Here is a 26,488-nt window from a genome sequence, read left to right on the forward strand (position 1 = left end):
CTCTGTGGCAAGCACTTCAGTCTACTCAGCCTGTTATAAATTTACTAATAAAATAATTGATTTAATAATAAAAAACAAACAGAAGTGTTAGTTATGATTGCAAGTTGAAAATCATGAAGCATATGGTATAAGAATGTTAGGAGTGCTGTATTTAAAGTATTCAGCCAGGAAAACCTTACCAAGAAGATACCAAATATCTTATGCCTTGTTCAAGAAGCTATAGAAATTGTCATGCACAACAGTTAGTCTGTTTAGAAAATGCCCACCTTTCCCACCTTAATTTGAATATATAAGGATTCCAAGCAGTAGATCTCAGTAGATAAGGCCAAAGCTTCTCTTAGGGAAGGAATATTGCTGAAGTTGTGTAACAATTGTAAAGATTGAATTTAAGAATGGGCACATTATGCATAGTATGTAAAAGAACTTATGCAAAAATGACACAGCAGAGAAAGCATATAAAATGGATGAATTTTGTTTACTAATAAGAACAAATTTGGAGGAGTAATCCCCCCTGTCCCTGGCACTGAAATAAAGAAGTGTCTGCTTATTCACAACAAATTGGTGTTGGTTAGGTTTCTTTCATCCTGTTTGGTGGAAAAACTCCGTGCTCAGGCACCACCGGACTCGAAAGGGCTGTGCTGGGTCTCTGTGCACATGGGGACACAAGCGGGACTGTGTGAGGACAAAGTGGGGCTGCCCCATACCAGACTGAGCCAGTTCTGTGGCAGCCCCATCCATGCCCAGCCCCAGAGGAGCCCTGCAGGCAATAGGGCAGAGCTGCAGCATGAACAGCTTAAGGGTCTCAACATCACAGTGGTCTTTGCTCATCACTGAATGAGAATGGCCCTCTGGGACGTTGCCTGGTGATGATGGATCCACCTAGCAATGGATTATGATGTCACTGAGGAGCTGGTGTCCCTCCCTGCACCTCACCCAGGCAGTGCCATATTCCAGCTGAGCACGGTTGCGTGCACACGCGCTGGAGGCACCCACCCTGCCAGGCCAGTGCTGTGCTGAGCCAGTGCTGTGGACCTGGCCAGCAATTACTGCCTGAGAGCACAGCAGGAGTTTTTGCTCATCTTTGCTTCTAACTTGCTGCTTGCTCCCAATTCTACTTTCTCCTCCATTTGTTAATTATTTTTCTTTACTTTCCTTCAATTTCTTTCGTGATGCTAGATTCCCTTTCTTCCTGCTCTGGGCTACAGGAAAACTCCATTCCAAGGCTGTGTCAGAGAAGGCCCTTGGTAGCACTCCTCTTTTTCCTGTAGTTTCTCTAACCACCAGCATGGAGGGAACCTGGGTAGGCACCTGGAGGCCCCATCCTCGAAGGGGCCCCATCCTTGCAGAGTTCAGCACCCCAGGCCCCAAGTATGGGCTCCCTGGGACAACAGGTGAGCCAACTATCATGGGGAGGCAGTGGCTACTGAAGGCAAAACACGTGGCATGCTTCCACTTAGAAAATTCATTTTATTCCATAGTTGCAGGCACAGGTTCTTTCACAAACTTTTCTTCTTAGGTCACCCAGGTCATGACCCCACCATGGAAAGAGCTCCTGCATACTCATTTCGGGGGACCAAATATCCTACTGCAGACTCCTGCTCACCAGGTCCTCGATATTACATCCATTCATCAATCACTAAAACGGGGAAGCATGTGCCTCCTACAGCACTGGTGACAGCACGCCCGAAGACCAAGATTGCTGTCACCCCAGGACCCAGTGAGTAGCATTTCTGCAGCCCTTCCTCCACGCCAGACAATCACACCTTACTGCTGCCTTGTGCCACTGGGGCACAAAGCCTCCTGCTGATGCCCTGAATGGGCTTCAGAGAGCTCCAGAGAGAAAACAAGCAAGATGAGCACCCCCTGACTTCTCGTCATTGGCTTGCACTTAGGTTGCCAGCTTCACATCTTCTCTCATCTTCTTCTCTTTCCCAGGTGACTACACCACAGAACCAGCGAACAAACATGTCTATCTTAGTGCACCAGCAAATAGCATGGTGTCCCGACCCAAGGACCTAAAAAGCTTCCAAACGCCAGGTACGGAACGCGGGGACACAGACACTCTTACAGCCTGCGTGTCCTCCAGGGAGCGTCTGCAGCTTCTACAACAGGCCTAGCAAAAAGCCTGGGCAGCAGGACACTGTGTGTGCTCAACAAGCTTCTTGCTGTCCCAGAGCAGCAACTTCTCCCATTTCACAGAAGAACCAGAAGCTCTGGTTTCAAACAGACAACGCACACCACATGTAACAGAAGCCAGAGGCACTGGCATGAGGGCCAGGACACCCTTCCTGCTCCTCACAGCCACATTGCCAGGCTGACCCTTTTCCACCAAGGCATTGCACCCTTTCCCACAGGACTGACTGATGCTCCCTTCCTATTCCATTTCCAGGTCCTGCTGCCTATACCCTGCCCAAAATTCTGGGACCCCGCACAGCGTACACCCACGCGGAACCATGCTACTCTATGCTATGGAAAAGCCAATACCAGAGCTGTTTCCAGGACCTGGCAAAGGTGAGCTCTGCTTCTGTGTTCTCTTACAGCACCAGCAGTAGCTCAGCTGCTCTCAGGGCAGAAGGGCCCCAGTGTCTGCTGTATCCCCACATAGCACATGCTTTCCTGCACCTACAGCAAAGCCCAAGAAGCCCCAGGGCCTCTGGCTCTGCTATTCCCAGCATCACCAACACTTGCAGTCGCTCACTTTTCCACACCCATCAGCTCACTGGCACTAACAGCAGTAATCCCCCTTGTCCTCTGGGAAATCTACCTCTCTCTCCTTCCCAGGGCTCCAGATCTCTCACACTGCTCCTCTGGCCAGCCACCTAAAGCAGCACAGTACTTGCAGTCACCCAGCAAGAATCCCCAGTGCCTCTTGTACCCACCAACCTCATGGCTTCTCTTGCAGACCCCAGGTCCTGCAGCATTTCAGATGGTGGAACTGGACGTTTACAAACCCAAAGCTCCCAAGTACACAATGGGACTTAAAACCAATCCTGTTGGCAAGGGTATGGGTCCAGGTCCAGCAGACTACAGCCTTGGAAAGGTAAGGCAGCCTGCCCCAACCTGTTATGCTGGTCAGCCGCCACTTGAAGACAGCTCCAGAGAAAGAGGCGCTATCTTCACCACTTTTCTTCCCACTTTCCCCTTCCAGTTGTCAGTGACTAAGACCCGGGATCCTGCTTTCAGTTTTGGACTCCGCCATTCTCTCTACAAAGCTTCTTTAGTGCCAGAAACTAATCTCGATTAAAGGCAGATAACTGCAGAGATATTTTTCTGTTCTTTCTTTGTGTTGTGGGATTAGATGTTCCTGGGTTTGGACCACTCTATCTCAGTGTCTCATGTTTATGCCTCAGTCATAACATGGCAGGGTGAGGATAAAGGGAGAGCAGCGAGGTAAGAGGCTGACATCTCCAACAGCAGCATTCCACCTAACCACAGCAAAACACCGTGAAAGCTTTCCAGCAGTGCCTTGCACACTCTCACCCCACAGCCCATGCTGGCCCCAAGGACAAAGCCCATCTCAGCATCCCCCTTTCCAGTGCACACATGTGGCAACTGCCTAGGGTGTGCCCAGAAACACAGATGCCCTACATCATCTCTTGCTACAGGCAGGGGCTCATTTCCACAGGCGAGTCCCCAGGCCACTGACAGTTAAGGAGAAAGAACCATTATTGCCAGTCTAGAAATGCAATCATCATAGGATCCTGCAAAAGCCCAGGTGGGAAGGGACCTTGCAAGGTGACCTAATCCAGCCCTCATTTGGGAAAGGCAGCCTGGAAGAGATTAGCCAGCAGCCATCCAGCTACAAACATGACTGTGCCTGGTGATGGGACTCTACTGCACCCCTGGGGAGGCTGTTTCTCCCCTCTGGCTAAGTGTTGATGCCAAAAGGATTCGTCCCTGATTGCTAGGGAACAGGGTAGGCATTGGAACAGACAGCTCTCACTGGTGCTCCAAGGCAGTTGCCTCAGCTCTGTGGCAAGCACTTCAGTCTACTCAGCCTGTTATAAATTTACTAATAAAATAATTGATTTAATAATAAAAAACAAACAGAAGTGTTAGTTATGATTGCAAGTTGAAAATCATGAAGCATATGGTATAAGAATGTTAGGAGTGCTGTATTTAAAGTATTCAGCCAGGAAAACCTTACCAAGAAGATACCAAATATCTTATGCCTTGTTCAAGAAGCTATAGAAATTGTCATGCACACCAGTTAGTCTGTTTAGAAAATGCCCACCTTTCCCACCTTAATTTGAATATATAAGGATTCCAAGCAGTAGATCTCAGTAGATAAGGCCAAAGCTTCTCTTAGGGAAGGAATATTGCTGAAGTTGTGTAACAATTGTAAAGATTGAATTTAAGAATGGGCACATTATGCATAGTATGTAAAAGAACTTATGCAAAAATGACACAGCAGAGAAAGCATATAAAATGGATGAATTTTGTTTACTAATAAGAACAAATTTGGAGGAGTAATCCCCCCTGTCCCTGGCACTGAAATAAAGAAGTGTCTGCTTATTCACAACAAATTGGTGTTGGTTAGGTTTCTTTCATCCTGTTTGGTGAAAAAACTCTGTGCTCAGGCACCACCGGACTCGAAAGGGCTGTGCTGGGTCTCTGTGCACATGGGGACTAAAGCAGGACTGTGTGAGGACAAAGTGGGGCTGCCCCATACCAGACTGAGCCAGTTCTGTGGCAGCCCCATCCATGCCCAGCCCCAGAGGAGCCCTGCAGGCAATAGGGCAGAGCTGCAGCATGAACAGCTTAAGGGTCTCAACATCACAGTGGTCTTTGCTCATCACTGAATGAGAATGGCCCTCTGGGACGTTGCCTGGTGATGATGGATCCACCTAGCAATGGATTATGATGTCACTGAGGAGCTGGTGTCCCTCCCTGCACCTCACCCAGGCAGTGCCATATTCCAGCTGAGCACGGTTGCGTGCACACGCGCTGGAGGCACCCACCCTGCCAGGCCAGTGCTGTGCTGAGCCAGTGCTGTGGACCTGGCCAGCAATTACTGCCTGAGAGCACAGCAGGAGTTTTTTGCCATCCTTGATTCTAACTTGCAGCTTCCCACCAATTTATCATTCTCCTCCCTCTGTTAATTATTTTTCTTTACTTTCCTTTACTTTCTTTCGTGATGCTAGATTCACTTTCTTCCTGCTCTGGGCTACAGGAAAACTCCATTCCAAGGCTGTGTCAGAGAAGGCCCTTGGTAGCACTCCTCTTTTTCCTGTAGTTTCTCTAACCACCAGCATGGAGGGAGCCTGGGTAGGCACCTGGAGGCCCCATCCTCGAAGGGGCCCCATCCTTGCAGAGTTCAGCACCCCAGGCCCCAAGTATGGGCTCCCTGGGACAACAGGTGAGCCAACTATCATGGGGAGGCAGTGGCTACTGAAGGCACAACACGTGGCATGCTTCCACTTAGAAAATTCATTTTATTCCATAGTTGCAGGCACAGGTTCTTTCACAAGCTTTTCTTCTTAGGTCACCCAGGTCATGACCCCACCATGGAAAGAGCTCCTGCATACTCATTTCGGGGGACCAAATGTCCTACTGCAGACTCCTGCTCACCAGGTCCTCGGTATTTAATTGATTCATCAATCACTAAAACGGGGAAGCATGTGCCTCCTACAGCACTGGTGACGGCACGCCCGAAGACCAAGATTGCTGTCACCCCAGGACCCAGTGAGTAGCATTTCTGCAGCCCTTCCTCCACGCCAGACAATCACACCTTACTGCTGCCTTGTGCCACTGGGGCACAAAGCCTCCTGCTGATGCCCTGAATGGGCTTCAGAAAGCTCCAGAGAGAAAACAAGCAAGATGAGCACCCCCTGACTTCTCGTCTTTGGCTTGCACTTACGTTGCCAGCTTCACATCTTCTCTCATCTTCTTCTCTTTCCCAGGTGACTACACCACAGAACCAGCGAACAAACATGTCTATCTTAGTGCACCAGCAAATAGCATGGTGTCCCGACCCAAGGACCTAAAAAGCTTCCAAACGCCAGGTACGGAACTCGGGGACACAGACACTCTTACAGCCTGCGTGTCCTCCAGGGAGCGTCTGCAGCTTCTACAACAGGCCTAGCAAAAAGCCTGGGCAGCAGGACACTGTGTGTGCTCAACAAGCTTCTTGCTGTCCCAGAGCAGCAACTTCTCCCATTTCACAGAAGAACCAGAAGCTCTGGTTTCAAACAGACAACGCACACCACATGTAACAGAAGCCAGAGGCACTGGCATGAGGGCCAGGACACCCTTCCTGCTCCTCACAGCCACATTGCCAGGCTGACCCTTTTCCACCAAGGCATTGCACCCTTTCCCACAGGACTGACTGATGCTCCCTTCCTATTCCATTTCCAGGTCCTGCTGCCTATACCCTGCCCAAAATTCTGGGACCCCGCACAGCGTACACCCACGCGGAACCATGCTACTCTATGCTATGGAAAAGCCAATACCAGAGCTGTTTCCAGGACCTGGCAAAGGTGAGCTCTGCTTCTGTGTTCTCTTACAGCACCAGCAGTAGCTCAGCTGCTCTCAGGGCAGAAGGGCCCCAGTGTCTGCTGTATCCCCACATAGCACATGCTTCCCTGCACCTACAGCAAAGCCCAAGAAGCCCCAGGGCCTCTGGCTCTGCTATTCCCAGCATCACCAACACTTGCAGTCACTCACCTTTCCACACCCATCAGCTCACTGGCACTAACGGCACTAATCCCCCTTGTCCTCTGGGAAATCTACCTCTCTCTCCTTCCCAGGGCTCCAGATCTCTCACACTGCTCCTCTGGCCAGCCACCTAAAGCAGCACAGTACTTGCAGGCACCCAGCAAGAATCCCCAGTGCCTCTTGTACCCACCAACCTCATGGCTTCTCTTGCAGACCCCAGGTCCTGCAGCATTTCAGAAGGTTGATATGGACGTTTACAAACCCAAGGCTCCCAAGTACACAATGGGACTTAAAACCAATCCTGTTGGCAAGGGTATGGGTCCAGGTCCAGCAGACTACAGCCTTGGAAAGGTAAGGCAGCCTGCCCCAACCTGTTATGCTGGTCAGCCGCCACTTGAAGACAGCTCCAGAGAAAGAGGCGCTATCTTCACCACTTTTCTTCCCACTTTCCCCTTCCAGTTGTCAGTGACTAAGTCCCGGGATCCTGCTTTCAGTTTTGGAATTCGGCATTCTCTCTACAAAGCTTCTTTAGTGCCGGAAACTAATCATGATTAAAGACATATAACTGCAGAGATATATTTCTGTTCTTTCTTTGTGTTGTGGGGTTAGGTGTGCCTGGGTATGGACCACTGGATCTCAGTTTCTCATGTTTATGTCTCAGTCAAAATATGGCAGGGTGAGGATAAAGGGAGAGCAGCGAGGTAAGAGGCTGACATCTCCAACAGCAGCATTCCACCTAACCACAGCAAAACACCGTGAAAGCTTTCCAGCCCTGCCTTGCACACTCTCACCCCACAGCCCATGCTGGCCCCAAGGACAAAGCCCATCTCAGCATCTCCCTTTCCAGTGCACACATGTGGCAACTGCCCATAGTGTGCCCAGAAACACAGCTGCCCTACATCATCTCTTGCTACAGGCAGGGGCTCATTTCCACAGGTGAGTCCCCAGGCCACTGACAGTTAAGGAGAAAGAACCATTATTGCCAGTCTAGAAATGCAATCATCATAGGATCCTGCAAAAGCCCAGGTGGGAAGGGACCTTGCAAGGTGACCTAATCCAGCCCTCATTTGGGAAAGGCAGCCTGGAAGAGATTAGCCAGCAGCCATCCAGCCACAAACTTGACTGTGCCTGGTGATGGGACTCTACTGCACCCCTGGGGAGGCTGTTTCTCCCCTCTGGCTAAGTGTTGATTTGGACACTGCTGAAGGCCTGGGCAAAATCTGTCAGGCCTTTTTCTCACGTTTTAAGTATTTTTCTCATGCCATGAAACTTTCTCAGCCTCAGCTAGGATTTTTCCCAAGCTAGATGTTTCTTCTTTATTTTAAATATAAGAGAAAGAATCATAACAGAGATAAACACCTGCAAGGTCCATGGGAAAGCCTGGGACAAGAGGTATCTCTTTCTCTGACCAATGATCTGTCTGGTTTTTTTTTTGCACAAACTGACTTACTTAAGGTAATGGCTTTTTTTAATAAATTGCTCTTTCTTACTCTGTCTTGCACCAAGCAAGAGAGTGTTCTCTTGCTGTGTTTTCTCCGCTCCGTAATCCTTTCACGGCAACACGTTGATGCCAAAAGGATTCGTCCCTGATTGCTAGGGAACAGGGTAGGCATTGGAGCAGGCAGCTCTCACTGGTGCTCCAAGACAGGAGACTCAGCTCTGTGGAAGGCACTTCAGTCAGACACAAGCCACTTGACAAAAGCCCTGTGCTCAGGCACTGCTGGACTCGAAAGGGCTTTGCTGAGTCTCTGTGCACATGGGGACCCAAGCAGGCCTGTGTGAGCACAAACTGGGGCTTCCCCACACCCGACTGAGCCAGTTCCATGGCAGCCCCATCCATGCCCAGCCCCAGAGGAGCCCTGCAGGCAATAGGGCAGCGCTGCAGCATGAACACCCCTCGGGCTGCCCCCGCCATCCCCCGGCAGTGGGCTGCCCTGAAGGAAAGGCCGCTTGTGACAGGCTGTGGGGAGCACAGCCCCGCCGCGGACATGTGTCCCTGAGTGCAGGTGACTCTGGCCCGGCGGTGTCCATGTGGAACACAGTGTATCCATACGCTTCCAGGGGCGATAGCCCAGCCAGAGCGGGCCCGGCCGCAGCCGGCGGCGGTGGGGGACAGCTCCCACCGGGAAAGGGCAGCCGTGGATGGGTGCCAGTGGGGTTTACTTTCCTCACTATCTGCATAAATTGCAGCAAATTACACTAATTTCCCAGTGGAAGCCCTTTCACTCCTTATGTCAACTCACGAGCTTTTACACCTTGTTTTCCTTTCGTGTTTTCCATCTGAGGAGGGGCCGCGGGGATCTCTGTTGACTGCGGCTCCTCTCAGTCGAACCCTGAGCAGGCATCGTCCTTGTCAGGGCTTCACGTGCCCTTCTCTGCATTTTGAAATGCCTGTGCTTAATGGGAAGTATTTTAACTAAACTTACATAAAGATCTAATTAGAAAGATTGCAGGAGAACACAAAGTTCGGATAGGAAAAGATTTGTTAGTAGTTGCTGTTGCAGGGGAGGGACAAAGGCAAATGAAGCTTTGATTAACAGACTGGATGCTCAGTACTTTGTCGTGCAGGAAAATTTTAGAACTTGCTTTTTTAATCTACAAAAGAAATGTTGTCCTACTTGCATTCATAGATGAGGTCAGTGATGCTGTGCTCTGTGGGAACAGTGCTAAGGCAGCAGTGGACAGGTTTTGTTCTGCACAGGTTTTGTGCCCCCATGTGTAAGGTGTTCTTGTCTTGCCCGGAAGAAGGGCTGGAGAAATGGTACGAAGGGTGACCTTGTCCTTCCTATTGGGACAGCCACAGATGTGCAGTGCTGGAGCTGAGCTTACCATTCACGGTGATCCAGGGATTAATGTAGTACTGAGTACCTGCAGAGCAGCTGTCTGGGATGGGATGTTTGGCTCCTTGACACGTGCTGAACTTACACATTTTGTTAAGTGGAAGCAGCAGATGCGCTGTGAACCCCCAGCTGTTCCCCTCCCCGCTCTGCCCATGCCCCATCCTCCATTATTCCTGGTTTACCTGTCATCTCAGGGACTGTGTACGTGAATCCCAGGGTGGTGCACTCTGCCATGATGTGGCCAGGTGGGTGATGAAGCCTCCAGGTCCCGCTGAGGCTCCATCCATGTTGGCGTCTGCCAGGCCTACAGCAAGACTAGGAGCCTGGGACCGCGGCAATGCCAGGCCCAGTGCCACACAGGAGCTCGCCCTGACGGGTCTTCTCTATTTTCTCTTATTGCCACAGGGTTCAAGGGTGATCCCCTCTGCTCAGCACTTGTTGGGCCTCATTCAGGCATTATGTCCTCTTTGGGCTCCTGGAGACAGGCTGGCAAACTTAAGAGGTTTGGGGGGCAAGGAAGGTCTGTGTGGATGGGTCTGGTCCGGAATGGAGTAGAGAAGGCCTTGGTGCACCTCACAACCTGGTGCCTATAGGTAGGGCTCCTAATATGTGTTCCTCTTGAAAACACAACACATTGATGATGTCTGCAAGGCTGAAACATGCAATGAAAGAAAAAATGATGTGATTTTTTTTTTTCATCTAAAAGCTGTATGTTCTTGTAGTTTAGGTCACATAATATGAATGCGTGTTTGAACACCTCAGACATCTGTTTCCTGACTTATTTTTCAGTAGTCCCTTAATTTATGTTTTTTCCTGGAGACGGTGATTTGGGCCTGGTGTTTGTAAGCAGATTTTTCTGCTGAAGGTGTTTGGAACACCTCTGTGCTGCCACTTTTGGGAGTTTGATAGCCTGAGCATGCAAATAAAGGCAAGAGAGGCCTTTCCCCAGAGTGCAGAAGAAATGGAGCAGACCCTGTGTGCATTCTCAAGTCAAAGAAATCTCATCAGCCACAGATGCAAAGTGCTTTCAGACTTCTCCTTAGTAAGTAAATATAAATTGTCCATATGCTGGAATGGCCAGCGTTCTTAGCAATTATTCAAAATACTGATGGGTCGAATAAGGTATTTTCATATTTAAGTTTGCATCTTAGCTTTATGGAAGAGTTGTTGATGGGGACTTCGTCAAAAACATTAGTGTTATTAGCTCACAGTCTTGATGATGGGAAAGCAAGCAGCATGTACACTCTAAGACACTGAATGTCAATCACCCAAAATGCAAGGCCCAAAACAACTCATTCTCTTCCTGAGACTGTGACTTGTGATTGATCTGGGTTGCTGAGTTTTCTGAGCATTAACCTGAATAATTTAAATATTTCCACATTGAGAAGCTTTCTATAGTCAGAAAATCTGAAACGGCTGCCACTCCTCTTTAAGAGAAGCCTGTGTAGTTCACTTGTTATGGATTTGCTTATTCTGTGTAAGTTTACAGAGAAAAATCTTTATCACAGCTCTGTTTTGTTTTCTATAGTTGTTTTTGGACATGCATGACCAGAGGGAATTGCTCTCTGTCTGGGGGAAATTCTTTTTTAGACTAAAATATGATGAGGTGGTGTATCCACTTTAATACATTCCTACATTTCAGAATAAAGGATAAGCTATGTTATACACCAGTAAAAAACCCAAACAAAACCAAACACCCTTATTCCATCTTCATTTTTTCTCTGGAAGGGATTTAAGGACTCTGGCCATCTGGATGTCTGGCAACTCAGTCAGAGCTGTGGCTACTGTGTGTGTGCAGATTAACTGTGTAGCACATGCACAGTAAGTCCAATGTGTCCAGTACACATCAGACCTGCTGCACATGTGCTGCACAGATGGTCTGTGCATACACAGTAAATCAGCTATGTTAAACCTACTGCGCATATGCAAACCATCTGTGCATTGCACATATGTATATTTTTGCATGGGAAATCCCTAGTCAGAGCATGAAAGGTTGTGGCAGAGAGGAACTCCAGTGGTAGAGAGACCGTGAGAGAGTCTGACAGTGGCATAAATTAAAGCAGCTCCTTGCCTGTTTTTGTTCGTGTCTGGGCCAAAGCGGCAAATAAGTTCCTCAGAATCAGAAAATGTGACTAGCTGCTCAACAGTTTCAATCTCTGCAACAATTGGCTGCAGGAGAGAATCTGTATCAAAACCATTCTTTTTAAAGGCAGTGATTATCAGCTAGAACTGCAGCTACTTTGTCAGGTAGCTCAAAATGAACAAGGTCTGGTATTTTACTTATCCAATAAAATAGTGACACTTATGGTGCAGGCCTCAGGGGTATGTTTCGCCAATCATCTTTCTTTTATTTCCCAGTAATCCTTTTGCTTCTCATCTAGCATTCAGCATTTTTACATAGGATGTTTGAGCCTGGCAAAGGATGCTTTGTAGTACATAGGCACAGTTTATATATGTGTAGAAAAATACTATCTTTTCAGTGAATATGCCACTTGTTGCTTATTATATTTATGGTACATCTTTCAATCCCAATTCTGACAATGGCAAGTAGGCTCTTTAAATAAGTGTCTAATGAGCTCTAATGGTCTGAAGTTGAAGAGCTGCTTTTTTATCTCACAAGGCATCACTGCTGATCTAACTGACACACACTTGAGGGAAGAGATACCTTCACATGCTTGAGAAGTGGGCCAGTGTGGCCCTCCTGAAGTTCAGCAAGGTCAAGTTAAAGGTCACACACCTGGGTTGGAGCAATCATCATTTTCAATGCAGGCTGGGTGATGAATTGAGTGAAAGCAGCCCTGCAGAGAAGGACTTAGGTATCCTGGTGGATGAAAAATCAGGTAAGCACTCTTGCCTTACCTGTCCAGCCCACTCTAAATAGCTTGTTCATTTCCTCCCAGCCTTCTCACCAAATAAGTCAAAGCCTTACTAATTTGAATTTCCAGTCCCAAATTCCCAGTATATACCTTCTCTAACAAGTCATGTTCCTTAATTAATTATCTCCCCTTACCACTCCTACCTGTTTATGCTTTATATTTCTGCTTTTATTCCTGGTTTCTCGTGGAAAATTGTCAATAGCTATATGCAGTACATTTATCCCTACTTTTATTCTGAGAAGAGCTGTAGCTTTCTTGGTCAAGAGCTTCCAGAAAAAAAATCAGCTTCAAGCAAATGCTATCAAGGCTAGATTTTACAAGTTTATTAATACAGTAATAACACTACTGTGTAGTAAATCACATGAAGTGAATGCTTGAAGTGCTAGATTCCACTACACTGTAAATAATCCATTGAACCAAAGGAAAATACCCAAGTGAATAAAAGAGGCAGGATTTTTCTGTAATAAAAATTAGAAACATATACCTCAGAGTTGGGCCGATTTTGAAAGAAGATGCTGGAAATGTGATAAAAATGCAACAAACAATAAAGTATGACATATGAAGTGATCTGTCATTTCTAGTCAGAGTTTCAGCCTCAGTAAGCTGCAAGATAGATGGGGCACTAAAAGAGAAAGAAAAGAAAAAAAAAAAAGATAAATAGAGGACGGCTGTAAGGAAAGGAGGATAAGGATAGGGTTAGAAAAATTGTAGATTATGTGAGGCCATCTCCTTGACCCTAGCCTACCTCCACTGGTGCAACCACTGGTCAGGGTGAAGTAAAGCTGACAATAGCTATTCATCATACTGTAGACTTGAATGTAAAATGAAAACCACAACTACCTCATATGATGCAAGTGCATACAGGAAGGGATTAAATCAGTGAAAGATGTTATCCCAAAGAAAAATAGGAATTCCTATTAAATTCAGTTCTTACTAGAAGAAGCTGATTTTCCCCTGCCTTGAGCTACAAACACATACATATAATACACCCTCATAACCAGGTGTGTTGAAATTCCATAGGAGTTTCTTGACCCACCCCTCCAATTACTTTTTGTTACTAAGCTGCATAACATTCCCATGAATGTTTTGCTTTCAAAGATGAGCAAATGATGTACAGTGAGGAAGAACAGTAATTATTTGCTTTCAGAGGCACTGTTTGGTTTTTCCAACTTTCTTTACTTCAAAAGCTGGTAATGGTTTTAATTTTTTTTTGCCTCAATGAAGGAATTTAAAAAGTATCCATAGAACACCTGAGATTTCTTCCTGCAAAATCTTCTCCCTTGAAAAGCAGAAGTACAGCAGGTAACAAATTGTAGTCGGGGAATTTCTGCAGCTGGGCTGATACATGAAAGTAAATGTTCCCCCCTGAATTACAGAGATAATGTCAGTAAGTACAGAAAAAGAGCTCCTTAATAAAAAACAAACAAACAAAACAAACAAAAAACACACCCCTGTTCTTCCTCCTGTTTTTCAGCATTCCTAAAGGAGGAAAATTCAACATCAAGTGTCACAGTACCATGGTATAAATATCTCAAAACAGTCTATTAATCTTGGCTAACAAAACACACATTTTTCAAATTTCTCAAGGCTGTGCTGCGATCCTGGGCCAGTCTGGGAATATCTTAAAAAAAGTGTGTGCACATGTACGCATATATTCTTTGAATGACCCCTTTATTTTTCAAAGAATGGGATTGTCCAAATTTTCTGCTCATTGTACTAAAGCAAATCTATTAAAAATATCTAGTTAATGTGACCTTGCTATTTTTAGACCTGCAAAATGGATTATCCACATACAACTACAGCTTCACTGTTTAATTCTGTCTTAAAATAACTGCAGCGCTTTCTCTTCCTTCCTTTAGGCCTAAAAATAACAATTGTCACAACCGAAGAAGTGAAGCAGTACTTCAGTTATTTGTCACAAATCATTCACAGACAACAGCTTCTGTGCCTTGTTATAATTGGACAGTGAAAATGTTGAAGGGTTTCTAAAATAGAGGTGTTAGCCCCTTTGATTGACAGGCACCATCGAACTGCAGTCTGCCCAACCTTCTTCCCAAAAGCTGAGATCTCCTTCAAAACCTTAGGAAAATTTTTATACTCAATGGAAGTTGTCTATTTAAAGCATTGGTGCATGGAAATGACTAATAAATCAATCAGCGTTTGCCATTGGTCAGCAGGTCGTGAGCAATTACATTGTGCATCACTTGATAAGTTGTTTCTCTTGAATGTTATCACTCTTTTACTTTACCGTTATTATATATATATATATATTTTCAAGTATTTAACTGTTATGTCAGCCTAGATGTTTCACTTTTGCTTCTTCTCCCCATTCCACTGAGAGAGGGTAAGGAGTTTGGATTTAGTGAGCAGCCGTGTAGTGCTTAGTTGTCAGAAGGGTTGGAATAACTACCAGTCTGGCCAGAGTGTGTGAAAAGAAATTTCTTGTAAATATTCATTATATTGGTTTTATAGACTAGTGTTGGTTACAATGTCGATTTCTTTGCTCTCACAGTTGTGTTTGTTCTCAGAGTTGTGTCCTGGAACACCCATAATGCCCTACCTGCAGTATGTGTTCCCTGTGGTGATGTTTATTGCCATTGGGGCATGGGCTAAGGCTATCACTGTAGGTACTTTCTAGCACTGGATTATGATCTGATAGCATTGCTGGTAGGGAAACCAATCTGTTGTATGTATTCAATATTGAAAGCACTTCTGTTCTCTGGGAGTGATCTACTGGGAACAATTAATTACACCTTTTCTCTTAGGCAAAAGGCCTTTTCTCCTCAGAGAGACAACTTACATGAGGGTTCCTTCCTTTTTTCCTTCCTTCCTTCCTTCCTTCCTTCCTTCCTTCCTTCCTTCCTTCCTTCCTTCCTTCCTTCCTTCCTTCCTTCCTTCCTTCCTTCCTTCCTTCCTTCCTTCCTGCCTCCCTCCTTCCCTCCCTTCCTTTCCTTATGTTTTGCCAGCTCTCTTCTGAGTACAGAAGAAGGAATATTCATCATCAATCTTTACACTTGCCACTTTTTATGATGATCTAGAAATGCACTGGCAAGAGTAAAACAGTGTTTCTCTATTTTTCTGATTTGCATGTCTCTCTGATAGGTGCATCAAATACATGTAGCTCAATGTAAATGCATTATCTGTCATTTGGTGTATTTTAGTGGTACTTGATTGGGGAGAGTGTGAAGCACCTCTATTCCTGATTTGCTCTCTGAATGAGCTCATGCAGATTGTAGACTCCTTGGGATACTTTCAAACTCTTCTATGTATTGCACTCCTCTATTGTTTTATGCTGGTATTCGGAGTTGCAACTGTGTAACTCCACCACACATAATCTGATGCGAGAGTGCTTGCTGCATTCTTTTCTGAGGTGAATTACAATGGTTCCAGTTAGCTGTCTCTTCAGTACACTAAACTACAAAAAAATTACTTTTTTTGAATATGTCTACATTTATTAGACTCCAACAGTTATGTCATCTTGAAAATGATGCTCAAAATGTTGCATTCTGAATCAGAGAGAAAATGAATAGCTGATATGAAGGAGCACTCACTAGATTATCACCCTCTGGGGCAGCGTTTCCTGAAATGCTGCAATGCAGTTTTATGATATTAGGAAGGTAATGTATGCAAGTACTGAAGGTGTATGTATCACAATCTAGCTCAATTGTAAATTAAATTCACTCTAGTGAGTAAGAAAAGGAAATGTTTTGATTGTAAAATGTAACAATGTTGGTTCATTTTTAATTTATATAATTAAAGATTAGATTTCAGGCCTAATGCACAGGCAGATTTTTTTTTTCTTTCACATTCTTAGAGTTAGGGTTGGGGTTAGGGTTAGGGTTAGGGGTTAGGGGTTAGGGTTAGGTTCACCTTCCTCTCAGCAATGAGACTCCCTTCCTTCTGCCCACCAGCGATGAGATGAAGTGGTACAGAGCAGCAACCTAGATATTCCTTCACAGCTACTGCAAAAAAAATTAACCTTATCCTGCCTGAAACCAGGACACATGGCTGTGCTGCAATTCAAGGGCAAATCAATGTAGTCTGTGTTGTTTATGTTCCATGAAAAAGGTTCTTTGCAGTCAAGTGGTAGAAAAAGATTGGTATCTTTGGAGACATATCCAAAAATAAGGTAATACCAGACTGAAGAGAGTGTTTCATAAATTTCTTGCATTTAAAGCCAATGAAAGGAGAAGACAGCAGCCAAAATTCCTCACACAGAATATATGGCCCAATCCACTGCCCACGAAAAAGATATTGATACTAATAGAAGTTTTTCTCAGTTAAGGAGAATTAATTCTCCACTCAATTAAGGAGTGCAGAATTGGGTCTTGAGAGAATGCAGGTGGTTATTACAAAAGAGTAGTTAATTAAGTACTGCAGTTTCATTACAGTCATTTTGTGGTGGTGAGGTAGTTTGTTGGTTGAAGATGATGAGGATTATGGTGCAGTGATTTAAGAAGTTCTATTGGTTTTCACTGGTGCTAAATGTAAATATATTTGTGAAGTTGAGGACAAACCAAAATAGCTGTTGTGAAGAAAGTGGGTCAATTGGATTCATCACTGAACAGAGTTTCATCTTTTCTTTGTGAAAGATTTGGTTTTAAATGAGACTCTTCTTCACATCTAGACACAGGTCCAAATTTCTTTTTGTGGCCATCTGGCTAATATTAACATCCTGCTTTAAAACTGCTCTCTTGCTATCTTCCCAGACTTGCATCAGTCTTTTGGAAAAGTTTTATTTTTCATGATTAACAATTCGCACATTTATTTTTAACCAGGAGAAACAAATATATTTCATCCTAAGAAGTGAGCTAACAGAAGAATATGCAAGGAAATGCACCTTTATTATTTTGTTTGTGAGGTGTTTGTTTGGTTCCTTTCTGGCCAAAAAATAAAAGATGAAATAAAAAGAAGTGTAGAAGTTAATATGTTTTACAGCTGGTGAACTGAATTTGTATTTCCACTGCTGAGAGCCAAAAAGTGGTGAGAAGTAAGAACACCCAAGCTAGGGCTCTTGGAACCCCTTGGAATGTGTAGCACAGGCAAGTTAGTAGTCCATAAGTCACTTTTTATCCCATGATGTTCTGAGTCAGAAGTCTGAGCTCTTGGGGCACACTTACCACTCAGATTACCCAAACACTCTTGACCTTCCTGTTGGCATGTTTCCTGATATATATCAAGAAGCATGGAAGCCTGTAGAGCTCTGACTCAAGGCAGCACTTTGGAAACCCTGGTATCTCTGTGGCTATAACCTTCCATAAACTAATAAATAAACAAGGCTAGGACGTATGTTTGGACATTATTTAGCAATTATTTAGACTAATTAATTGTAGACAAGATCCCTGGCATGACTTTTATCCAAGAAAACAGCAGTTTCCTAGTCAGGATCTTGGCAAGGTTTAGGAATCATATTAGGCCAGGGATCAGAGAGTGTGCTGGGCATTGCGGTGGATGAGAAATTATTGTAGTAGAAGAGAGGGAGTTTGGTTTTATAAACACACACCATTCCATGATGTTTGGTTTGAAATCCAGAGAGCAGTAATTTGAGAGTTTTGTTTAATGTATCATAGCCTCAAGGTATCCTGTCACATCTAGATTTTACAGAGTTTGTCATGTTTTGCAGGTGCTGTGGTTTAACCAAAGCCGGGATGGCAGGTTTCCAGGATCTGCAGCTCTGCGTTGACTTTGCCAAAGGGGCTGCCACAGATTTAGGACAGAAGGTTTCACTGTCTTGGGCCAGATTGCCTGCAATGAAAGCACTCTACATAACAGGATTGTCCTAGGGCTATGATAATTCAACATTTTAAATATATTTCTGCTCTACATTCCATATATTCTCCATTTCCTACCAAGTATGACCCCGCTGATGCTCTGTAAAATGATACTTTGATGATATTCCTTTATTTATATTGGAGCTTATTAAGTTAATTATTAGATTGCAAAATATGAAGTTCAAATATGTATTCATATGTAAGGGCTGAGTTTTTTATGGGATGTACAAAAATGTCTTATTTTCATAAACTTCAAGATGCTATCCTAACTCTTATCAAGGCTTTCACACCTGCTACGTAAGGTATTTAATTTATCTTAGAGATGTAGCTGAAACTGTATAATTTTTAAAGGTTCGGATAAAGGTTCTTTTTGTCTTTCTCATTTTCAAAAAACAGAGCAAATGAAAATAAGCCACTGGAATATTCAAATTCAGTTAAGAGAGTGAAGGTCAAGGTTTGCATCCCTACAGCATTTTTGTTATAGAAATAGACGTTCATGTTTATAATTTATTTCTTGAGGAAAATATAGTGATATCTTTTTCTTTAATCTCATCATTCTTTCTACTAAAGGTCTGAATTTTGGATAGTACAACAAAGCTTTTCAATATAGTATTTTAAGACTCTACCATCCTTTACTTGTCTGTCTTAGTCTTGGTAACTTTAGTATTCACAAGACATAGTGGTAATACTACTTATGTGGTCCCAATCCATGGTTAACTTCATGAGATTGTAATATGGTGCTGTGGATTTAAAATGCATTTCAGATCCATAAAAGTAACATATTCATCTGGCAGGATTTTAAGCTAAGGCTATTTGTCTGGCATGTAGTATATTCCCTATAATATCTGTTCATCTTCAAAGGAAGATTGCCAGAGTTAGTTCTTAGTAATGGACGGAGGAATGAGTAAAATCATATCCCAAGGCTCAGATACATTATTTTATACCATATGTCTATTAAGACTCTGAGCAATCTAGGTATCATTAGAGCTGTTTTCCCATGAGAGTAGTGGTACTCTATCACACACACAGACCCAAGAGCTCTGTGTGTGAGCTTTGGTATGACTAGGTGCACCGTTCAAAATATAAAATGTGGGATAAATCCCACAAGTATGTTCTTCACTGCCCCCCTGTTTGAATTTATCCAAAGATTTTATGTCTGAAAATTTTCAGTCAGCTATTGAACTCTGCAAAGGAAGTACTATTCCTCAGGTTCTTGCAGCCTCAGCTAGCATAAATAAACTGCATCGTTTACTTATGGAAATTCAGCCACTAATTACCACCACTTGAAAATTTTCTTCACCTTATTTTTCATGAGTGGAAATTCAGCAATAAGACCTGTTTAAATAATTGTGACTTGGTTAGCACACAGCCAGGGTTTAACTGGAAACAGGAGCTGGTGTAGAACAGTGGACTATATTCTGAAATGTTCAGGCCAGACTATATTTTTTTCTCTTCCTGAAAGTTTCCTGTGATTGAGGACTAACACTTCCAAGATGTTGGCACAACATTTGGGCTATAAGTAGAAAATATAATTTAAAGTATTCAAGATAGCTTCTTTTGGTTATCCTACCATTATAGCAGCTTTCAGAGATACAGAAAAAGTAGGATTCCTGGGAAGACCTTGAGTAAAATATGGATTCTTTTTCTTCTGATGTTTGCTCCTAGGCAAGGTATTAGAGTTTGTAAGTAATTTTTTTTTTTTGTTTCCAGGGAAAAAACTTAATTACTTTTCTCTGTTTTAAATAAATTAATTTTTTAAAAAATTACAAGTGTTATTTAGGATCCTAAATCTTGAGGGAAGACTTATATTCTTTCAATGACTTACTTTCATTAACTGAGGTTCTTTAATGGCAACTGAAAATGATGCAATCTTAAGGCAGTGTATCACAAATGATTTTGTGTTGCCTTCACTTCAAAGGATCTTCTGCTCCCTATCAAAACATGTATAAGGCTTGCTACTTGCTTTTCAGAAAATAGGGCAAGATAGGCAAGTCTTGTCCCTTAGTTCAGAAAATCCTAGAACATTCTTTTAGACCACATGGGAAATTATCTCACAATAATGACCATTGGAGTGAAAAAAATTGGTCTTTCTGAAAGACAACAATTTTATTTACCTGTAAAAATAACTAGTGTTTTTGAAAGTAATATACCATACAGTTCTGTCTTTAAAGCAGAGGGGAAAAAGTCTGATGAAGTTGGACATAGCCTGTGAAATTAGATAGACTTAAGAGAACAAAGTTGAAGAATTAAACTATCTCCTTAAAAAAACCTACTTTGAACAAATGTCAACTACAAACTATGCTTGCAGGCATTTAAACTCACTGGCAGATGCTGACATGATAGACTGTTACTTTTGCTGCTCTAATCAACACAGGAACAAATTACCATGGTGCTCTACATCTTTGATTCCTGTCTTTGCTTTGCTGCTGATAAGGGTTTAAGCTCCCTGGGCCTCAGTTCTTAGTCATTTTATATTAATTCATAGCTTCTTCCTCATTCTTTTTGTAAGTTAAATTCAATATTGTGTTAGGTGAAATTTGCTTTACGATAATAGCGGTAATAAAGACTGATGGCGTCTTTAGTTAATGGAGCTATTTTGTGAATCTGCACCAAGCTTTTCTCATTGTGCCAAGAGCAGAGCATCTGTGATTATTGCAGTGTAGTTTGAAGCACTCAATTTGAGAGAGACAAGTTCTGCTTTTGGCTGCCTGAGTAAAACCCTCTTTCTTTCACTAGAACTCATATGTCTGCAGTGAAAAACAGTATTTGCCCCACAACACTGAGGCTGATCATCAGGGCCAGAACAAGAAGTTACTTGGAGAGGAACTGTGCATCAGTAATTTCTCTTTTTCAGGACGTAGTGAGTTTTAAGCTGTAATTAGAATTTTCAGATATTCTTTTGCAGTTTCATCCAATAACAGCATTTCCAATTCTATAAAATTTTGTCTAAGTACTTTCTATTCTGCACTTACATGAGTGCAGTGGAAGCTCAGAACACAGGAAAGGAGGCTGTACCTCTCTAGGCTAGAATTTGTCTAGGGAAGTGAGTTTAAAGACATGTCCTGTAAAAATGGTCTAGGAAATCTTCCCTGCGGGTAGAAACTTTCAAGTTCTTTAATTTCATCTAGGATAATAGTATTCCATCCTAGAAATATGTAATATCTTAGATAGTGATTGAAAACAGAACAATGTGAAGGTCCCCAGCAGCATCAGTTGGGTGATCTGATGTAATGCTTAGTTTTAAAATTTGGTTTAGCTCATTTTCCTCGTGATGTAAGGTCATTGTACTGATGTTACTGTCTAGACTGAATATTAACAGTAAAATAATTATTGATCAATGTGTTTATTTTCCTATATTAATAATTATGAAAAAACGTTATGGAAAAAATATTAGACCTAAAAATAAAAAAGCAATGCTAAACACCCCCCAGAACAATTAAAATATTTTATGAACACATTATTAAAATATCTAGAAAAGATAAAAGGATATATTTTCATATCATTCTTTCTGATTTTTTTCATTCAAGAGACCTTCCTTATATAGGGGTTTTTTTACTAAATAAAAATTGCAAGATGATATTTTAAATGTATCAATCCTTTTATTACAAGCATTGTTTACCTGAAAGAAATCAGTAACTGCACTAAGGCAACCAACCATTTAGTGAGGAATCTTCCAAGTTTGTTCTGCAATACAGGAAATGGTATTAGATGGGGGCTTTGTCCTCTCGATTTGTAGCCCTTTTCATGAGAAATCATGTCATTACTTATGACAGTAGATGGTGGCAAACATGGCTTTATGTCACAGAGGCCTGGGATAAACAAGAGAACTTGACCTAGCTTTTTTTGCTTTGCTGTGCTTCTTTTTTTTCCAGCCCCCCTTTTTTTTCCCCGTTCCCCAGAATCTTTGTGCTAAATGGGTTGAAGTAGATTTGGGTTTTACTTCTCAGAGAGGATTCAATGTGACATGTTATGGGAAGCTCTGGCAGAAATATGTGGTAAGTAGGTCACAACAGCTCTGCTGATTAGCATATTGGTGATTTAAAACCACAGTATCAGTTATAAAGTGGTGGATGGATAACATAAAATCTTGTGCATTTATTGGGAAAAGGAATTTTTACAGCATGAGACCAAGCTGAGTAACCATGCTGTACTAGCAATATATTTATTTTTTCTTAAAACTGTAACCCCCTCACGAAATGTTTTTAGCCCTCAGCTTAGCCTGAGGCCAAATCCAAGGAAAGTAGCCTAAAGCTCATGATGAATGTTTACTGACTTTTGTGGTCAGTGTTTCTCAGGAGTAAATTGTAAAGAGCACATGAGCTACACTTTATGTTTCCAGCTTCAGGCTGTGGAAAAGAGTTGGAGGAAAAGGTATGCCATTTAAAATTACCCCCGAATTATGTTCACAAAATATACTTCACCTTTTCACAGCTGTGCATACTAAAATGGCTTAAATATTGCATTTCCTACTAGGAAGTCAAATGCACCTACCTCATGTGGTTTAAATAAAATAAGAAGCAGGTTAATTTAGCAAACACGGCTGATAATTCAACATGAAAATCTAGAGGCTGAGAAATGATCTTGGGAGTTTCTGGGTGAGCCTAGAGATTTGGCACATGGTAAGTGTGTAGCAATACCTTCTCTAGATTACCAGCAGGATGTACATTGCCTTTTTCCTACTGTCTTTATTCATGTTTCAGCAGCTTGCCACAAGCAATATTCCAAGCTCATACAAAAGCCTGTCTGTGTAGCACATGAATGTGTGCATGCAAACACATACACCTCTCATTTCAGAAGATCCCATGCAACCCTAATACAGAACTGCCTTCTGAACTAGAGAATGTATTGAGCTGCATTTGCACAAGCTCTTTGCTGAACAGAGGAATTTTACAAAATATAGTTACAAGATTTTCTGCTGTGACTGCCATGGTTATGATCTCTTTCCATAATTTGGTATTTTTCTGTGTTCATTTTAGAGTCACTCATATCAAATAAAATGTCACTAGATGTAGAAATCAATATTAATAATCTCTTTCCACATCACACCAATGTGTATGCATGTTATACTTACCTATACAAGATTTTGAGAAAATTTGGATAGCATATCAGATTGGTGGTGAACTTTAAAGTTGAAGTATGATAACTCAACAGTTGATTGGCTGAAAACACACAGTCTTATTCCAGACAACAATGAATTTTTTTATTAGATGTCCATCAGTGCAAAGTGTCTAGTTTTAAGATAATTAAATTTTTTTCCAAGGTCAATTATGATAAAATTCTAAATAAAAATTTTGAATACTTTAAAATAAACATTTCAAAATGTACTTTTTTTTTTTTTTTTAATTTGAAAACAAGAAGCAAAACAACAACTGAAAGTTGTAACCTGAAAGCAAATAAGTTATGTATTTTTTCCTTTGCATCAGGTAAAATCAGAAATCACTTCCAGTCAGATCTTCACAGATGAATAGCACACTGGTCTGCATAACTGAGAAATAAAAACATTGACATTAATTAGAACTGGCTTTTGGCATTATTTTATTTTTAAGTACACAAAGCAAGAAAATACAGAATGCTGACCAAAACAGGTCCATCTACATCTTTTAAATAGTAATTCCAACACTGGAAATTGAAATTTGAGGGAATGGCAAATGTAAGCATACACTCAGCTGCAATGTGTCTGTTCCCTTTAGAAAAAATTTCCTTTTCAGACAGCTGAAATTTTACCTTTACTTATGTATAATAAGGCCCAGTTCTGTTTTTCTGAGTGAATGTAGGGTAAAAAATGAGCTTCTTCCACTGACATTCTGTCTAATAGTCTTCCAACCAAGCAGCAGGAGAAATTAATATAATAGTAGTAAAGTAATCTCCAGAGTTAATTACAGATCACTTATAGTAAAGGGGCTCAGATAAAGAAAATATATTTTAACATATATGCATATATAAACCTGAAAATACGTATTAAAAATATAATTCCATGTATATGAATATTTAGGAGCTCTTATTGACTATTTGTGAATCCAGTCTAATCCAGCAACATGTAAGCACTGGTACAGCAACCAAATGCATCCTCAATATTTAGTGCCTCATTTAGCTATGACTGACAGGTGCAAAATGCCACTGAATCAGAAATGATGGATATAATAATGGCCAGCACAGGAGATTTACAAACCAGTTTTTCCTGGGAGCATCATCTGCAATGGATGCTCCTATATACCTAGTCTGGGAATATCTAATTACAATTTTCATTTGCTAAAACAAGGGAAAATATTGATAGAATAAAATAGAAATCCCCAAAGAACAGAGCCCAGATGTTCTTCATAGTGATTTTAGCCTGAAGGAAGTTTGGGGAACAGAAGTGACTAGAGGCTATAGGTAAATTTTCTGGGTGGTATGCAAAGAATTACATATATAATTCCAGCTGTTCTTAATGGGATGGAATCATGATTATAATCATGATTCCTTATGTACCCAGTTGAAAAATTGCCCACAAACTTTCAAAGAATTAATTTTCATATGACCTTGCTTCTTCAGGTAGAAGCATTCAATGAATTAGAAGCACCAAGACAGAGTAAGTATTTTTTACCTACTTCTAGAACAGCAAAAAAAATTAAATCTAAATCTGCCACTGTGATGTTGGTGGCATTCCATTATCCTGGCCTAGGGCACTTTTTGAATAAGCAAAATTCTAACTAATTTGAGATTTTTGACCAGACAGAGATCACTACAGGCCTAGTGATTACATCTTTCTTTATTTGATGAGACATAGCATTTGAAAAGACCTCCTAAGTCATTATGCCTACTTCCACTTGCTAGCACAGGCAAATATGTCACATAAAATTAATATCAATCATGTAATTCAAAACTCTTAAAATGCAGGGGGTTTATTTGTCCTCCCTTTGATAGAAAAATAGCACAAAAACAAGAGTTAAATCTTGAGAAGAAAGTTTCAGAGAACTGTTTACACTGAAATAAAGAAAGCTGCAAATGCTAATTTTCTCTCTTGGAAAGGCACTACTGACAAATAGCAGAGAAACACAAACCCATATCTGTACCTTGCATTTCTCTCTCTATTATTTGTGTCGTGTACACAAGACATTTTTCCTGATCCTTCCACTTCTGTTGCCATTAATTTACATTCTGAAAAATAGTTTTTGCTGAAAAGTTAGGGACCATAAATTGCTTCTTTATGACCCTTCTAGTCCATTTGGTTATGGAGTGAAACAAGATTCAGCCTGAAAGGGAAAAGCAGCTGAGAGTGACAGTGAATTTCATAAAGGGCATTTAAGAGGCTGCAAGGAAGAGCCTGAATCCTCCCCCATCTCTGCTTCTGAGTTATTGGGCCACATCTCACTCAAAAGATTAAACATTTTACCTCACAGGTCATTCCATTTTATTGCAGTGTTGCCTTTAGCAATGCTATAGTTAAGGTTCTGTCAGTGTTTCTATTATAGGCCCCTATTTTCTGGAATTTATAACTTAGGGCTAGAAATTCCCTCTGGGCTAAAACTTGGAAAAAATCATAGTAGGTGTTTTTTTCCAGCAGAGAATTTTCCCCCCATACATTCTCCACTTTTTAGTCTATTTTAAAAGCAAATGGGAATGCCACAACTGTTTGCTTAAAGTTTTAAAATAAACTTCTACCTGAATCCAAGGAATTTCACAAAGTATTTATTATTTAATGAAAAAAAGAAATAGCAGTGTGATCTGAGAATCAGTGAAATACTAGAAATGCAAAATGGACTTTCTGCATGTGTGTATGCATATATAAATTGCTTTGCAATAAGTTTCTCTTAAGATCCAACTGAAAGCAACAAGTCCAAAATGACCCAGAAGTAAGGAAAAGGATTCAATTAAGCCTAGTTTAATTGGTTTGCCTCTTTCTCATGTTAAGACTTGGATTATTTTTTAAAAAACTGAATGGAAAGGTCAGCTGCTGAATAGTGAAGTGAATAATGTGTTGGGGCAGCCAGGACACCGTTATTTGATATATCAATATGCCCCGATTGCCATAGCTGCTGGTCTGTGGGCAGATGAGGGTGGTTTGTGTGAGCTGCTGCCCCTCCTTGGAGAGACTGAACTGCTGCAGTGCCTTGAGGGTGGACTCTGGGGTGGGAGGTGAGTGCCACAGGCAGGGCCAAGTTTGGGGCTGTACAGGAGGCCTGGGAGAGCTGGATGCAGATGCTCTCTGCCCACGCTGATTCTCCTCAGCAGCTGCCATATGTGAGCATATTTGTCTCCTGGTCTGGAAAAGCTGAAGCAGTGTGCCCATGGGAATCTCATGAGGTTTAACAAGACCAAGGTGCTGCACCTGGGTTGGGATAACCCCTGGTATCAAGACAGGCTG

At 42.2% G+C, this 26,488-nt stretch overlaps 2 protein-coding genes across 2 annotated transcripts; both read left to right on the forward strand.

Annotated features, from left to right (window-relative positions):
• The first annotated feature begins 865 nt into the window (after positions 1 to 865).
• On the forward strand, positions 866 to 3,264 carry LOC130253849 (outer dense fiber protein 3-like). The gene is made up of 6 exons (XM_056492800.1): positions 866 to 1,391; positions 1,517 to 1,717; positions 1,936 to 2,037; positions 2,390 to 2,511; positions 2,903 to 3,040; positions 3,149 to 3,264. The coding sequence occupies exons 1-6, from the start codon at positions 1,286 to 1,288 to the stop codon at positions 3,242 to 3,244; spliced, it is 765 nt and encodes a 254-aa protein (XP_056348775.1). The 5' UTR covers positions 866 to 1,285; the 3' UTR covers positions 3,245 to 3,264.
• Positions 3,265 to 4,907: 1,643 nt separating this feature from the next.
• On the forward strand, positions 4,908 to 7,234 carry LOC130253848 (outer dense fiber protein 3-like). Its single transcript, XM_056492799.1, has 6 exons — positions 4,908 to 5,359; positions 5,485 to 5,685; positions 5,904 to 6,005; positions 6,358 to 6,479; positions 6,871 to 7,008; positions 7,117 to 7,234. The coding sequence occupies exons 1-6, from the start codon at positions 5,254 to 5,256 to the stop codon at positions 7,210 to 7,212; spliced, it is 765 nt and encodes a 254-aa protein (XP_056348774.1). The 5' UTR covers positions 4,908 to 5,253; the 3' UTR covers positions 7,213 to 7,234.
• Positions 7,235 to 26,488: the final 19,254 nt, after the last annotated feature.

This window comes from Oenanthe melanoleuca, chromosome 5 (genome assembly GCF_029582105.1).
Source record: "Oenanthe melanoleuca isolate GR-GAL-2019-014 chromosome 5, OMel1.0, whole genome shotgun sequence".
NCBI classification, from domain to species: domain Eukaryota; kingdom Metazoa; phylum Chordata; class Aves; order Passeriformes; family Muscicapidae; genus Oenanthe; species Oenanthe melanoleuca.

What these genes read in the sequence shown, in the direction of transcription:
- LOC130253849 (XM_056492800.1), top strand. Translation starts at nt 1,286, where the DNA reads ATGGAGGGAACCTGGGTAGGCACCTGGAGGCCCCATCCTCGAAGGGGC. An exon ending in TGCTGTCACCCCAGGACCCA is followed by an intron (nt 1,718 to 1,935) that starts GTGAGTAGCATT and finishes TCTCTTTCCCAG; the next exon opens with GTGACTACACCACAGAACCA. An exon ending in AAAAAGCTTCCAAACGCCAG is followed by an intron (nt 2,038 to 2,389) that starts GTACGGAACGCG and finishes TTCCATTTCCAG; the next exon opens with GTCCTGCTGCCTATACCCTG.
- LOC130253848 (XM_056492799.1), top strand. Translation starts at nt 5,254, where the DNA reads ATGGAGGGAGCCTGGGTAGGCACCTGGAGGCCCCATCCTCGAAGGGGC. An exon ending in TGCTGTCACCCCAGGACCCA is followed by an intron (nt 5,686 to 5,903) that starts GTGAGTAGCATT and finishes TCTCTTTCCCAG; the next exon opens with GTGACTACACCACAGAACCA. An exon ending in CAGACTACAGCCTTGGAAAG is followed by an intron (nt 7,009 to 7,116) that starts GTAAGGCAGCCT and finishes TTCCCCTTCCAG; the next exon opens with TTGTCAGTGACTAAGTCCCG.